This window comes from Choristoneura fumiferana, chromosome 12, assembly GCF_025370935.1.
Source record: "Choristoneura fumiferana chromosome 12, NRCan_CFum_1, whole genome shotgun sequence".
NCBI classification, from domain to species: Eukaryota; Metazoa; Arthropoda; class Insecta; order Lepidoptera; family Tortricidae; genus Choristoneura; species Choristoneura fumiferana.
This window is the reverse complement of record NC_133483.1, coordinates 14,924,000-14,940,732: the sequence shown is the minus strand read 5'-3', so window position 1 is coordinate 14,940,732 and position 16,733 is coordinate 14,924,000. Positions and strand designations below refer to the sequence as shown.

The 16,733-nt window shown below is 36.7% G+C and overlaps 3 protein-coding genes across 3 annotated transcripts; all 3 read left to right on the top strand.

Annotated features, from left to right (window-relative positions):
* The first annotated feature begins 4,023 nt into the window (after positions 1–4,023).
* On the top strand, positions 4,024–4,969 carry LOC141433460 (uncharacterized). The gene is made up of 3 exons (XM_074095512.1): positions 4,024–4,109; positions 4,190–4,546; positions 4,626–4,969. The coding sequence occupies exons 1-3, from the start codon at positions 4,098–4,100 to the stop codon at positions 4,908–4,910; spliced, it is 654 nt and encodes a 217-aa protein (XP_073951613.1). The 5' UTR covers positions 4,024–4,097; the 3' UTR covers positions 4,911–4,969.
* A 3,481-nt stretch (positions 4,970–8,450) lies between these two features.
* Positions 8,451–10,689, top strand: LOC141433451 (uncharacterized). Its single transcript, XM_074095501.1, has 4 exons — positions 8,451–8,517; positions 8,637–8,798; positions 9,257–9,423; positions 9,974–10,689. The coding sequence occupies exons 1-4, from the start codon at positions 8,506–8,508 to the stop codon at positions 10,530–10,532; spliced, it is 900 nt and encodes a 299-aa protein (XP_073951602.1). The 5' UTR covers positions 8,451–8,505; the 3' UTR covers positions 10,533–10,689.
* Positions 10,690–15,092: 4,403 nt separating this feature from the next.
* On the top strand, positions 15,093–16,733 carry LOC141433471 (uncharacterized). Its single transcript, XM_074095523.1, has 4 exons — positions 15,093–15,155; positions 15,415–15,651; positions 15,946–16,112; positions 16,329–16,733. The coding sequence occupies exons 1-4, from the start codon at positions 15,144–15,146 to the stop codon at positions 16,375–16,377; spliced, it is 465 nt and encodes a 154-aa protein (XP_073951624.1). The 5' UTR covers positions 15,093–15,143; the 3' UTR covers positions 16,378–16,733.

The following is a 16,733-nucleotide window of genomic DNA, read 5'->3' as shown; positions in this document are numbered from 1 at the left end:
CATGCAAGTATAAGGAAAGCATTAGTAGTAGGAAAGGAAAGAAACCTAACACATACATACTCATGTATGTATCAATTGGTATTTGTATTCGGGCGTTGCAAATGTTTGAATAGCAGGCAATCTTCCTGGAAAACATCGAACTGTTAGTAGTTATTCTAATCAAATTTTTAGGTATCTATGTATCTATGACCATTCAGAGTCAGCAAAGACGTGCTCCTGAGTAAAATGCATGGGGTCATCTTACGTTGGTTGCTGACGTAGATAGACGTAAAAAATATGTAAAAATACCACAGACTTCGTATGGGTTTTTCTGTAATCTATAAAAAATGTAGCGGCTATAGTTAAGGAGAATAAGGGACGGGAATGGTCGATTTTGTTCTATTTAGTGACCGTGCCCTTTTAAAAGTATAAAAAAATACATATTTGATATTATCACGATGGCCCTGTTACTCGTATAATTGATATATTACCCGTTAAGTATAGCCGTGGTGGCCTAGTGGTTTGACCTATCGCCTCTCAAGCAGAGGGTCGTGGGTTTGAACCCCGGCTCGCACCTCTAAGTTTTTCGAAATTCATGTGCGGAATTACATTTGAAATTTACCACGAGCTTTGCGGCGAAGGAAAACATCGTGAGGAATTCTGCACAAACCTGCGAAGCGATTCAATGGTGCGTAAAGTTCCCAATCCGCACTGGGCCCGCGTGGGAACTATGGCCCAAGCCCTCTTGTTCTGAGAGGAGGCCTGTGCCCAGCAGTGGGACGTATATAGGCTGGGATGATGATGATAGGTAGTATGCAAACTTTTTTTTTAATTGACCCCCAGAAGTTTTTTAACCCTATGTTTTTTTTTTATTTTCGTTACACGTTATTGTCTTCCACTCATTAACTTACCTATGTGTACCCACCAAATTTCAGGTTATTCGACAAACAGACATTCACACGAGTGATCTTATAAGGGCTCCTTTTTCCTCTTGAGTTACGGAACTCTAAAAATAATCGCACAGAGATACAATGATGAAATAAAATGAAACCTACAACCTACCTAGTTAGCTTTCGTGTCTGACTAACAAATTATCAAAAATGGGTCAAATCCGTTATCTCCGTTTGTGTGTAGAGCAATGATTACTATGTGTTTATACGAGTTCATGGAATAGTATCTGGGTGATCAAGTTTCATCATCATCATCAGCCGGAAGACGTCCTTTGTTGAACAAAGACCTAGTCCTCAGAACGCCACAATTAACGACAATTCGCGACTAGCATCCGCCGGTTGCCCGCATCTCTCACGATGTCGTCAGTCCACCTAGTGGAAAGCCTGCCAACGCTTCGTCCATGGCATGGTACATGGTCATCACTGGAGGAATTTTCTCCTCCAACAGTCCTCAGTGGGAATCACGGCGGAGGTGTGTCATAGACTATTGCTGTCATGTCGTTACCTGGACACGTTTGTTTACATGTTTTGCTTGTCACTTGAAAATATATTGTGATGAACGAATTGCTCTATTTCATTTGATAATTTATTTAACACCTAGGAATTTCGTGATCTGGCGGATTTTACGATCGGCCGCCGACATATACATCAAATGAACTCACATACGCATACTGCTAAATCTTTTCTTTTCTACGCCACATTGCCCGATCTTGTAACAAATTCATCCATTGCTAGTTTATCGCAAACTAAGTATAAAAAATGTGGTACTTAAATTTCCATGCCACTGAAAAAAAGGATAGCTGAACTAGTTTGGGTACTTGACGTATAGCCAAAATTTACTAATTAGAAACCAAAATTATGCTAATAAACTGATTTTGTAAGACATCACCTAACTTTTAGCTAAGTATGTGCTACTTAGTGGGCCTTAGTTTTGTAGTCATTCAAGTTATTACAAGCAACAATTTTTTTGTTACTGTTAGCAAATCTTTTTAAGTTAGCAAAAAAAAAACGTTCATTACAGGACCACTGTAATGAACCACAGGATTCACTGTGACTTTTTTGGAACGAGATCGTCAGTCACTGATATAAAAATGTAGTGCTTTTCCCCATGTCTATGGTACTATTCAATGGAAAAAATCAATTGTGTAAACAAATGTGGTGACTGACATTGACACTTGACTGACGACTGGCTGACTGACTGACTGACGTTGGCTCTAGTGATGTGAAAGCTCTTTAAGATACTTCAATCAGCAGTAAATAATTATTTTGAATTTACTCATATTTCATTATTATTGTTTTCCCTAAGTTTAATTTTTAAAAATGGCGAATCACGTATTCTCTTAGTCCTGTTCAAGAGTCATTCACAATGTTTCCATGTCCCTTTAAACATAAAATGTTTAATAGCATTTTCACGAAGTTTTAGAATTAGGTATATCTTCAAATATATATACCTAACGTTTTTCATACAAACTTACACTCCCCTTTATACCCCTTTAAGGGTAGAATTTTTAAAATGGTGAAACATGTATATCCACTTATATTATTTGACGTATATTTTCCCCAAGGTTTATGATGGAGTATTTTAGAATTGAAAGGGTCAGTTAAAATATGGATTAATTTAGAATTTTTTGCTGCTTAAGTAGCGTAGTAGAAAAAGGCAACCTGAGATATGTGTGCACAGGAGAAATTTGTATCTTGACTCCTGTCCAACGGTGGTGTAGGGGTTATAGTACGCAGTACGGATTGCTGAGGACCTAGGTTCGATTCCCAGCGCTGGTCTCTTTTTCTGGTTTTTCTGTGCATCCATGTCTCAGTTTGTATTTTCGATATAATTTAGAAGAGGCATTTTTAAATTTACATAAGACAGGGAAATGAGAGTAGACACAGGGAAGTGATTCAAAATGATTGTTTGGTCCAACAATGGACTCCACAGTAAATATGATAAGTACTAGTAAATAGAAATCTACATAATTTCTACTATAATACTCTTTTATCGTCCAACTAGTGTTTACCCACGGCTTCGCACACGTAAATCATTAGGTCCAACAGCTGAAATACCGGGATTTTTAAAAATTGCCGTGGGAATTCCCGAAAATTAAATCGTTGTTTTCATTGACATTACATTAAAAACAATCATGGTAAAATTTCATGACTCTAAGCCCAGCGGTTATTAGTTCGAAATTTTATCCCTATCTCGTGGGAATATCGAAATAAAAAGTAGGCTATGTTTTATTCCAGATGTCAAACTATCTATATACCAATTTTCATGACAAAGCTGAGCGGTTGTCATTTCAAGATTTTATCCCTATCCCATGGGAATATCGGGATAAAAAGTATCCTATGTTATCTAACTTTTCGCCAAATTTATCCAAATCCGTCCAGCCGTTTCAGCGTGAAGAAGTAACGAACATATTCATTCACTCACTCACAAACTTTCACATTTATAATATTAGTAGGATTAGTAGGATAGTAGGATAGGATTAGAAACCTTTATAAACCTTCATTAAATAGTGTAACTTAACACAAATAATTAATATCTACGAATAAATTAATTTGCAGAGCCAGCCATAATTATCGGTAGGTAAGGTTGGTTCAGTCAAATAATTAATTTTGTTGGTACAGCACTAAATTTCCAGAGACTAGACCGACCATAGACCAACTTCGGTGAGGAAAAATTATCATGTCAATTTGACAAATATAACGGATTTTCGTCTTCCATTTAATTCTATAAATAAAACATATTTACACGATTATTTAATGATAAAATGATTGTTAAAAACAGTGCTGAGCTCATTGAGATGTGAATATGATCGGGATTGGCGTTCAAATGTAAGTAACTACGGAGTAATCGTGAAAAAATGCTTTGTTTACACAATTGATTTTTTCCATTGAATAGTATTATAGTTGAACAGGATAAGGAAACGACACAAGTTAGATTAGGTACGCATATCGATAGTTAAAGGCTTTTTAGGAAGAATTGTTATATGAGCAAACGGCTAACCCGAGGCAAGGTTGCGCCAACAGCTTGCTTGACCACTTCACCCGCTGTCGCGAACCCAGTATCTGCTACAATTGACCTCACCCATTGCGATTTGCAAATGTATATAAAGTAGGGCACTAGGCTCAAAAATTATCATTTACTTTTGAACCGTCTCAGATCAAAGAACAATGTTCTCCAAAGTAAGTGGAGACTGAAAATAAACATACGTCAGAAAATAGCTACGTTATCGAAATAAATTTACTATTTGTTCTTTTTACAGGTTGTAGCCCTTTGCGCCTTCGTAGCTGTAGCCCAGGCTGGTCTCCTGGTTGAGCCTCACTATTCTTCGGCTGCCGCTGTCTCCTCCCAGAGCATCGTGCGTCACGACCAGCCCCAGACCATCGGCCACAAGCTGGTTGCCGCCCCCGTGGCGTACCACGCCGCCCCCGCTCACGTCGCCTACCACGCTGCCCCCGCCCCAGTGACTTACCACGCCGCTCCTACTGTTTCCTACCACGCTGCCCCGGCTCCCGTGACTTACCACGCTGCCCCCGCCCCCATTGCCTACCACGCTGCCCCCGCCGTCGCTCACTACGCCGCACCCATCGCTAAGGTCGCCGTTGCCCACGAGGAAATCGTAAGTTTGCCCTATGTTGTCATCATAATATTAGACAATTATAGTCGTCACGTCCTTAACATTTTTGTTTCTGTTACAGGCTCACCCCGCCCAATACGAGTACTCTTACTCCGTTGCTGACGGTCACACCGGCGACAACAAGTCCCAGCACGAGACCCGCGATGGTGATGTCGTGAAGGGCTCCTACTCCTTCGCCGAGGCTGACGGCTCCATCAGGACCGTCGACTACACCGCTGATGCCCACAACGGCTTCAACGCGGTGGTGCACAACACGGCGCCCACCCACGCCCCCGTCGTCGTCAAGGCCGCGCCCGTCGTTGTCAAGGCTCCCGTTTACGCCGCTCCCACTTACTACCATCATTAAATGACCAAACGTATAGAGTAAAATATTACCTTTAAAATATTTATTAAAACTATAGTACCTATATTTTGTTTCAATTTACTTCAGTAACCATGTATTTTTACCATATTCCGTCATTTATGCCTCCCTAAGTTAGCATCAAATGAATACCGATTACGCATGAGACGTTGAAATGACCAAAAAAATAAAATAATGCTTATATTCATAATAATGATTCATTATTATGTGTATTGAGCATTATTTTATTAGTAATATGTACCTATAATGTACTGAATATGTATAGCGTTTAATATGCACAACTTTAATAATACTTAAGCATAACTAAAGTCATTATGCTTATTAACGTTACAATATTGAGGAGTAGACTATGACCTACTCGTAACTTTATTAAACAGGACATAATCTGGCATTACTTAATGACACATAACTAGTAAATCCTAGAAAACTTAAAAAAACTGCTGTTTGTTATAATCATATCATTTAATGTACATATTTATAACAATAATATTTTCATATATTAAATAATTTATAAAAAATGTTGTTTGTAATATTATTACAAACAGCATTTTTTTAAACTCCTGAATCTAAAGCAGCCTCCTATACTACCCTGATTTATATTTGTTCATTTTTCAGAAATGTTTTAATTGTTAGCCGGTCCGATGTTTAAATCTTTTTAGCGAACAGATAATGTTTTTAAATTATATTTTTAATTGGTATTATGTTAGTTTGAGATGATTTGCCTCTTTTGACGTTGTTCTCAATTTGCACTGCGCTCGCGTGGGAACTACGGCCCAAGCCCTCTCATTCTGAGAGGAGGCCTGTGCCCAGCAGTGGGACGTGTAATACGCTGGGACGATGATGATGATCGTTGTTTTATTTGGAATGAGTGTAAGAGCACAGACTGATTGTGATGTAAGTACAGCTATGACCCAGGATTCCTGACAGAATATCAGCACTGCAGGTGCAGTATCTATTGCTAAGTCAGCGCCTCGACATCGTCGCATGGCTCTCAATTTTGAGAATAACCTTAGAATAACAAATTAACTCTATTTTTAGCGCTTGTTTTAATATTACTATTGGTTTTTATAACCCCCCACGCAAAAAGAGGGGTGTTATAAGTTTGACCACTATGTATGTCTGTGTCTCTGTATGTGTCTGTGTGTGTGTTTGTCTGTCTGTCTGTAGCACCATAGCTCTTAAACGGGTGGACCGATTTATATATTTTTTTTTTTATTTGATAGCAGGTTTTCTCAAACACAGACATGTTTTATCAAAATTTGTTTGAGATATTAAACTTTGAAGTGACAAAGTCGGGGGTTTTCCAACTTTTTGTTGGTTAGGTTATTAGTTGTATTATTTTAGTTGTTCAAAAATATATTCAGCTACTTGGCTGCTGGCAGTCAGTACCTATCGGTTACGATCGAGTACCAATCTCCTTTTAGCCTGTCCTTCTACCTCATCCAAAACATACTCTAAATCCTTTACAGTACAATCTGCCAGGTTGTGGAATCGGCTACCGACCTCCATCAGGCAATCTCCCACCGTGGGATCTTTTAGGGAAGGCTTGAGAAGAATGTGGCTTACACCTTCTCCTTAAAAATTTGTGAACATTCCTTTGTTTAATATGCTTATTTATTATATGTATTATGGTATAGTAGTTTATTTATTTATATTGTAGTTTATGTATTATATTGTTTAAAGCACTGTATAGTAGCTTCCACTATTTTAACTCTTAAACTCACTCTTTGTCGGACCCTAACGTATTGCTCCTCTCCTCTCATCCACTCAAAGGTTGACTGGTAGAGATCCCTTAAAGGGATAAGTCCGCCTTTGTACAAGTATCTCAAAGTTTGTCAATTGTATTTTGTTAATTTTATTTTGTACAATAAAGAGTTTACATACATACATAGGTACATAAATATTTTCGATTGTATTCTATTCTATTCTATTGTGAATTTTCTCTTTTACTTCGAGCATCGTAAGCTATTGTGAAAATAAGATTAAAAAAACGTAAATTCGATAGAAAAATACAAGATGCGCAATGCACAATACAGGGAGTGCAATGGCGAACAACGCGATATAGTTAGCCGAAGCATTTTATAAGTAAAAGAAACCGCAAATATCGTTTAGGATGCGAACTCACTGGTACAACGAATTTGTGGCATCCATTGAATTGTAGCGATGCGATGAGCGATAATATCGGCGAGAATCCACTCTCTTTCGTGAAATAATAATTATTGTTAGACACGGAATCGGTGAAGAGGAAGTTTGGTATTATTGGGCTTACTGTTAGGATCCTACCTTTATTTCCCATGAATTTTTTATACACTTTTGGCAGAAATATATATAGATTTTAATAAATTTACGTGGCTTTATTGGTCTCGTGTAAATTTCACTCCTAAGATGAGCGTGAAAGTACGCTATCAATGTGTAAAATTAAACAAAGAGAATTTAAGACACTAGAATTTCAAGATTATACATTACTACCTACGTAATTTCTTTTCAATACTATGCGAGAACTACTACAGCTATGCTGTTGACGAAACTCACTAAATGTTCAATCTTCCTATTGAAGAAAAGATTTTTTTTTAAATACAGAATAAGCGTGTCTTTATCGGTTTGTTATCCCCAAAAAGATAAACTCAATGATTCCTTTGACTCATTTCATTGTGAAATGTAATGTGATGATACGATAAATTACAAAAGTACCGGAAGGTAATAATATGGACATACCTCAAACGTCTTTTTAGTAACAATATAAGGATTCTGCAGATGTAAGTGAAATTATTCGTGCACGTCAAATAGCACAAAAAATTATGTTAGTGTAACTAACCTCCATGTAACAACTTATTTTTTTCGTTATCAAATCGGACAGTGTTGCATCAACTTTCGCTAACGTATGAGTAGGTAGTCCGTTAGATTTTTTAGATACTTTAGTTATTTTTAATCTACCTGTTCTGTCTGTGTCTATCTTTTTTGTCTGTTTTTGACTTTCACTGGCAGGTAGCTGATTTTAATTAGGAGTACTTAATGAAGGTTACTATTTTAGAAAAAGAAAAAACACTTTTCTCCTCCATACCGCTTCTCCCTCCGACATCGCTGATACGAGTATCACTGATTCTTAAGTTAACTGGATAATGTTTCGGTTAATTATATAGGTATAGTATAAATGATGATAGTTGAGAGTTCAGATAAATGTCCAACTAACACAGACAATTATAACAAAAACTTATTTTCATGGTCAACAACTCTTGATAACATGAGCACGTATTATCAAGAATAACTCAGAAATTAGAAGTCGAATCTTGATCAAATTTAAATGAGATCACACCATGAAAAGCACCAGCTTACAAATAAAAAAAAATAGCTTGACCATTATTTGTTCATCAAAAGGAAAATAGGTATTTATAGTATTTAATGTAAAAGCATATGCTGATCCACACTATTCTGTCGACATCATGATAGTTGCCCGATGACAAAGATTTAATAAATTTATATAATAGGAATTGGAAAAGTATAAAATGGTCTTAAAATCTACGCACACTCAACAGTTCTTTCTTTCATTCCGTTAGGGACAGTTCAAACTAAGTATAACAAAATGTCTGAGAAGGTAGGTATCGCTTCAGAAATGCTTTAAGCGATACACAGTGTTTTAAAGTGTTCAAAAAAGCTTAAATTGATGAAGTTTATTTACAAGGCAGACATTTGTTGAAACTTTTCATTTTCTAGATCCTATTATTCATTTACTTCGTGGGTGCCGTGCGGGCAGTTTTGATAAACCACAGTGAGGATGAGGGTGTGACAGACGCCATGGGCTCCAAAGGTTGGCAAATGGTAAAGGTTTACCATCCACCCAGCTCTCACGACTACTACAAACATGACTCATATTTTGTAAGTGTCATTGATTGTTTTGTGATACATAGAACGAGATACAGAGCTCAGATCACTAACTCAAATATCATCCACATACCATCCTAGATCTTCGTAAATTATACTATGTTTTAACGAAAATTCTGTAAAAAGATTTATATTGATAAATTTTAACATACAATTAAGTATTGCACCAAGGAGAAGTTCCAGTTCCAAGTGATTGGTTCGTATAATGTAGCAAAATTTCTTCATAAAAAGTTGAAAGATATTTTAATTTATTATTTATATTATAACAGCCTTATTAATATCTGATACATCATAATTATTTATACAACATTCATGAAAATTTTCACAGGAAACTTACTCAGTGGAAAGTGTCTTTAAATTCTCTTGAAAGCTTCCGGATCATTTTTACGAATGTTCTGCAACTTGTTCGTTGCTACATTACACGATCCAATCAATTATTTTCTATTTTTCAGACATACCCTAAGTACGACTTCGAATACTCAGTATCAGACAAGAAGACTGGTGACCACAAGAGCCATCGTGAGTCTCGCGATGGTGATAGAGTACGAGGGGAGTACAGCCTGGTCGAACCTGATGGCTCGCTCAGAACAGTCGAGTATGATGCTGATGATCACAATGGGTAATTTTGGTTTTATAATTAACAAATCCGGATTTAAAGAAAAGTTTGTAACTTCCTCTCTTTTCTCAGATAGGTATATACTTCCCGTTTTCTCTACATAGACCTGTAAGGTATAACTGTATTAATGAAGAAAAAAAGTGCTTTTACGTTACGTATAAATTAAGGTGTCCTCCTATGTTCTCTAATAAATATACCACATGACTGCTGTATCGCAAGTTTACTTTTCTTTGAATTTGGCTTGATACACTACCGCATGTATCAAAGCAAAGATATTATATATAGAATGATAGTAAAAATATTTTTTCTCTTTATTTCAAATATCAATTGAACACCTTCAAATATCAATTGAACACCTTCAAAGAGTTAAACTAAACTATTAACGAGGCAAATAAACTAAAACTTCCAAGTCACCTTTTTACACTCAACAATCGTATTCATTACATTATATGAAAAGCTCTGCTCTATAAAAGGATCGTTAAGTTAATAATCACGCAATCAACCATTTATTCATTTATTTATCATTAAGTAAAAGTGATTGTTTTTCCTGCAGATTTAATGCCGTTGTCAGCAAAACCCTAAATAAACACGGAGATCACGCCGTTTCTTACAGCGGCCATGCGAGACACTTTTATCCCATCGGTCATGGAATCAAAATAAATCATTACTTTCCTGGTAAAGATCACAAGTACAATGAAGCTGAAAAAACTGATAATGTAACCTTAGAAAAGAAAAGCAAGCCTGTTAGTGAAATTTCTTCAGAAAAGATTGAAATAATCAAAGATGGCGACATTGAAGGTGAAATCAAAGAAAAAGTACCGGAGAAAAAAGGTATGGAAATGCAAAATATTACGATTGAAGAAGATAGTGCTCCGCTAAAAGTAAAAGAAACTCCTGCCGTTGTATCAATGATAATGCAACAAATTCCGAAAGTGAATGATGACAGCATGGTCCTGATGCCAGTGGTTGAACCTATCTTAAAGGATACTCAGCCAGAAACTACAGCAATTGTCAATGAAGCTCAACCAACTGTGAAAAAAGAAGATTTGGCGTCTGATTCCGAACTAGCCTCTTCATATTACCATTCAAGAGTTTACTTTGTAAGATATTAGACGACAGATCGATATTTATTTGTAGTTGTAAGCTGTATCTTTATGGGTAATTTAAGGCTTGTAAATATAAATGGTCATGTAAATTTTAGTACGTCTACCGGTTTAAGCATTAATCCTTTACGAAGTAAATAATAAGGATACGTCCAGCTGTTACAAACAGAACTGCTTTAAGAAATAAATAGTTCAAAAAATTGTCTGTTTTATATGTATGTACTACCTACTCCATCTCTGTTCTTTAATATAAGATATATACGTGTCAAATTCATTCTAAATCGTATTATGATCATGCTATTAAAATCACACATAACATCATTCTGTAAACCTGAGCCATAAATTGGCTATATATTAAGTACATTCACAAGACAAAATTCGGGATTTCATGGCTATTTTCTGTTAAATCCACATCGCTTAACATTAAGGGCCAGTAGGGGGAATCCGGGAGACATGCCCAGGTGGGAGACTTGAACCATTTCGAATATCTAATTCAAAGTTCGCGCCACCGGCACTACTGATAGCTCGTGTTATACTCGTACAGACGACTCAACTAGTAGCGCCGCCATATTAGCCGCCATTAGTGCAGTTTGGCAGTAAACAGACTGCAGTACAAACCGACTGCATTCCAACTGCAACGTAACCGCAACTGCCGACTGCGCATACATCTTTCGTTGCAGTTCAATTGCTGTCGGGACAACTACACTTTGACTGCAATTGAAATGTATGGGCAGTCGGCAGTTGGCAGTTAGGTTGCAGTCAGAATGCACTCCGTCTGCACTGGCCCTAAGTAAGTCATTACGATTTCGGTTGGATTAAACATGTAATTTTATGCTATTGAAACAAATATCCACACTTAATAACGACGCCGCGCGACGACCGGATAGCCAAGTGGTTAGAGAACCTGACTACGAAGCTTGAGGTCCCGGGTTCGATTCCCGGCCGGGGCAGATATTTGTATGAAAAATACGAATGTTTGTTCTCGGGTATTGGATGTTTAATATGTATTTACCTAAGAATGTATTTATCTATATAAGCATGTTTATCCGTTGCCTAGTATCCATAATACAAGCTTTGCTTAGTTCGGGACTAGGTCAATTGGTGTCAATTGTCTAATGATATTTAAATAATTTATTGAATCAGGCGTTACTTTGCGGAGGTCTATATGAATTCATGCAGTTCCTCCACCTCCTCACTGTAAGAACACACATAAATCACATAAACCCATCTATCAGCACCACCACACCACACTGACGCGTTTAGAACTCAACCAGAGCTCATCTTCAGAGTAACACAACCGTACACCATGCTACCAGTTGTTAGACACACACAGACAGACAGTATTGTGTAGTTGTTGTTGTGTCTAACAACTGGTAGCGTGGTGTACGGTTGTGTTACTCTGAAGATAAGCTCTGGTTGAGTTCGAAACGCGTCAGTGTGGTGTGGTGGTGGTGATAAATGGGATTGTGTGATTTGTGTGTGTTCTTACAGTGTGGAGGTGGAGGAACTGCATGAACACGCATATTTTACATAAGCTTAGCTATCGTAAGGTCGCGGGTGAGCAAGGAAATTATTTTAGTTCATTAATTTTTTTTGTCATTTTCTCTCCTCCTTGTGAGTGATCCTTAAGAAATTCAGAATTTATTTGTCTACAATACACGTCTATGTTTGAGTTACCAAAATGCATGTTTGTACCAAACTTTATCCAATTCAGCTCAGTAAATTTCGAGCAAATTGACTGTAACAACGGCCAAACACACACGATTCTTATAAGAAACTATTTTTCCTTTAGAGGCAGTAAATCGAAATTATTAATTATACTTAATTAAAAATCTGGGGGCACGGTAGTGCCCCAGCCAGGTTGAGGGCAAGGCAACTGGCGGCGTATTTTAGCATTTTCATTTTTTGTCGTTTGTATGTCAACCAGCACTCATTTACGTTAGAAGGCTGAAATTCTGTTTAAATATGATAAGCTGAGGGATCTTACAATAACCTTAAAGTCAGTTGAAGTCCTTCTTTATGTATCGCTTACTAAGTATGTCTGGTGTACAATAAAGAATCTTTGTATTGTATTGTATGATCATGAACATCATAAAACCAACAATCGAGACTTGGCGCGTTTTCAACAGCATGTTTTTGTTGCGATTATTTATACTAATATTTATACTTGTCGTTATTAAAAGATTTCAGTGAAACTTATTTTGCAGGGCAGTGAAATGACTGATCGGGTGCCATTCAACATTCAACTGGTAAACTTTCCTTGACATAATTATGTCGTTCATAACTGTCTAATTATTTCTGCAAATGTGTGGCAAACATAATTATAATTTTTATTTGGATGAGAAGCGAGTCTGAATACTTTTGCGAACGTTTGTGCAAGATGTTGCACTAGCACTACTTACAATACGTTTATCTGTCGCTTTGCATATTACATATAACGATGGTTTCGCAAACTCTAATTAGCGACTCTGTTATTGCCATTTTATTCAGTGACATAGCTTACTTACGTTGTAGTGTAGACTATCAGAAATAATGAACTATTGTTGTCTAGAATACGTTTTTTTTTAATCGGTTGTTACTCAGAGGTTACCTGCCATATATACAAATAAAAAAACACGTAACGTTTACCTTACGTATTCGATTCATTCGTTCTTTATTATAATAATTTAAGATGGATATAGGCATACAGACGTAAATATTATGATTTTCAGACTTTTCTTGTTTATTGTGCTTTAAGCGCTACCTTCATACCAAATTTTAAGTTTCTAGTACAACTGAAAGTACCCTGCCAATTTTATGAAATAACCTTTTTTTAATATATTTTAACTGCGCCAACTTAGGAGTTTATTTCACTGCCCAAAGGAGTAGCAGACTTTAGTATTTGATTTTAATTTCAGCTTGATACCTCAATTCGTTCCTGAGGAAAAGGGTCTTGACAGACGGACGAATAGACAGACGAACAATAAATTGACCCCATTAATGTTCCATTTTTATCGACTAAGGTACGGAACCCTAATAAAGCAAATTATTGTAAAAAAAAAACACATAACAATAATGTCGACATTTAAAGCACTCTCCTGATGAAAATTTTGATGTCTGAAACTACGAGTAGTCCTACGCATCTTTTGTTAAACAATAACCATTTTAAGTTTTTTTGGGTTCTGTAGTCAAATCGATAAAATTTGAAGCCTTACAGATTCACTCCATTATCTGTCTGTCTGCGGATTAGCTCAAAGAGTATAAGTGAGTACATACTAGAAAACTTTAATTTGAAGTGGTTGTGGATAATAATCTCGAAAAAAAGTTTTAGAATATTACCTCTCCCTACAGGTAAAGCGAGTTCGCTTTCTTTCTCGATGGCTACCATAAGTCTCTTAAGATATTATGTAGTAGTATTGCAAGTTTGCAAATCTGTTTACAAAATGCAAAATTTTGTGAGTGCCAAGTGCTACCCTCCCTCTTTCTTCGAGTTCAAAGTTTGTTTTGAATACGGCTTAAATATCACAGCGATGGCAAAATACAAAAAACCAATTAAAGAAAAAATATCACAGCCGAGTAGGCTTTAGAAATTAACAAATAACAGTCAATGAAACCGTTCAATTTGATGCATAACCCCACATTATACGGCCAAAAAGCACTCGGCCTGTTTTTTTTTAAATCATCATTATCATCATGTCAGCCGAAAGACGTCCTCTGCTGGACATAGGCCTCCCCTACACCGACACCACACGGCACATGGTTTTTTTTTCAAATATGCACCTTTATTTGCCCGTATCAGGCCTGTGCCCAGCAGTGGGACGTATATAGGCCGGGATGATGATGATGATCAGTCTCAGGTCTACATTGTGACCATCAAATGATGTATCAAATTGATAAACGTCTATGTATATTAACCAATTGCATTTAATTATTTTTATAACGATGGAATCGTGCATAAGTTCATTGATATCATTTAGTTTTGACCTCAAGAATAAATACTAAGTTCTAGTATAAATCGTGAGTAGAATCTTAAAAAAGGATATCTACATATTATAAAACAATTTATTACATTCAATTTCGACGTATTTTAAAAATAAACGTTAAAATTACTTTTGACCTACTTTCAAAATAAAGAGGAGATTTTCCATTCGAATGCATTTTTATTAATTAAATAAAAAATATACACCAGGTTGGGAATGTTATTTTAAATGAAAACCTATTATAGTTTTAAATGAATAAAGTAATCAGCGTCGATTTTCAAAGATATCGAATCGACTCAAGATCATCGTGATCAAAGAAAGCTTTTACATCCAAAGTGGCATAACACCTCGAATATTAAAGCTTATATCAAACCTTTTTTGTCACGACTACAAGAACTCAAATTAGGTGTTCAGCTAAAAAAACATATCAGTTTGATCAGCCTCTTACTTAATGCCCATTTTTCTGTTCATACTATAGCCATATCGGGTTGCGACACCCAATAAAGTGAACAGATTGGCAACGCTGCTATTACTGTGATCCGATCGGATATCGTCGGGAATAGAGCCCCTCCACCGCACTCTTATGTTTTGTTTGTTATATAAAAAGAGTGTTCTATCTGAGCAATACCAGTCAAGTACAGGCGTTTGTATCTAAAGCAAAATGTTCTCCAAAGTAAGCTTGCGTTCCTAAGTTGAACTTACGTAATGCTTAGGACATTGGCTTATGAATAAGCGTTATTTTTTATTATTAGATTATAATAAGCTGATTGACCGGTTAGCTTAGCTTTTATAATTTGAAGCCTCATACATGGTTCGAGTCCCGTATGACAAATAATATTTTGTATCAGTACCTGAACAATTTGTGTGTTTTTCATGGATACAATTCCCTATAAAGTTGTTGGGATCTGTTCCTCAAATCCTGTTTTTGTTAGATCGTAGTCGTGTGCGGTTTGCTGGCGGCGTGCCAAGCTGGTCTCTTGCACCATGCCCCCGCGGTGTCCCACCAGAACATCGTGCACCACGAGCAAAGTGTGCACCACGAGGCCCCGGTCCACTATGCTGCCCCAGCGTACCACGCTGCCCCAGTCCATGCTGTCCATGCTGCCCCGGTGCACGCCGTTCATGCTGCTCCAGCTCATCATGAGGAAGCCCATTATGTTGATGAATACGTACGTTTGTTTAGTAATTTTGTCGACTTTATCGAAGTTTACTTAATCTTCTGTACTCTCCTTGCTAACTATTGTCTTCCTAACATTATTAACTTTCTAATCAGGAGTACTTTTATGAACTAGATTATGTCTACTAGTGACTATTTGTCCCAGGATTTAGCTTTGTGGTATAAATTTCTGAAATAACTAAATTTAAATTAGGGCATAATCAGTTACTATTTTTTCTTAATTTTCTCTAAATTCTAGTGTAATTCTCTAGGCCAATCAGTAAATACGACTTATTTTTTCTTACAGGCTCATCCTAAATACGGCTATTCTTACTCCGTGGAAGACCCTCACACCGGCGACCATAAGTCCCAGCACGAGACCCGCGACGGCGACGTCGTTAAGGGAGAATACTCCCTGCTGCAGCCTGATGGTTCCTTCCGCAAGGTCACTTACACCGCTGACCACCACAATGGGTAAGACATTATCACAATTTTACATCAAACCTATCTATGTCAATTTCATGTCATTGTGCTACAACAAAGAGCACCCCTGAACTTTTTTAATAGACGTCGCAATCTCTATTATTGTTAACGTTATCTTGATTTAAGATATATTCAACATCTGTACTCATAGGCATGTGAACAAACTAGTCGTATACTACATTGTAATGCGTATTGTTATTTTCGCAGATTCAACGCTGTAGTGCACAACTCCCCGCCAGTAATCCATCATCATTAAGAAGACCTGTTTACCCAATCTGTGATATTAGAGTTAATGTGTTCTAGTTTTGTCGCTAAGTCCAGTCCCTAAGTCTTCCATAATGTTCTCATTTCCACTAGTGCGTATCATAATTTGTTATGAAATTACATATTATTTTACATCTTGTAACACTTCGGCTACAAAATGCAAACGCATATCTAATGTAGACATGCCCTTATTGTTCGTATAATTTTAATCTCTTCGAAGTAGTTAGACCGTTTTTTATGTAACAATACTTCTTGCCATTTTAAACAATGTACCTTTATACGCTTTTGTACATAAATACTTGTTTTGTATATTAGTCAAAATTAATAATAAATGAAATGTTAAAAATA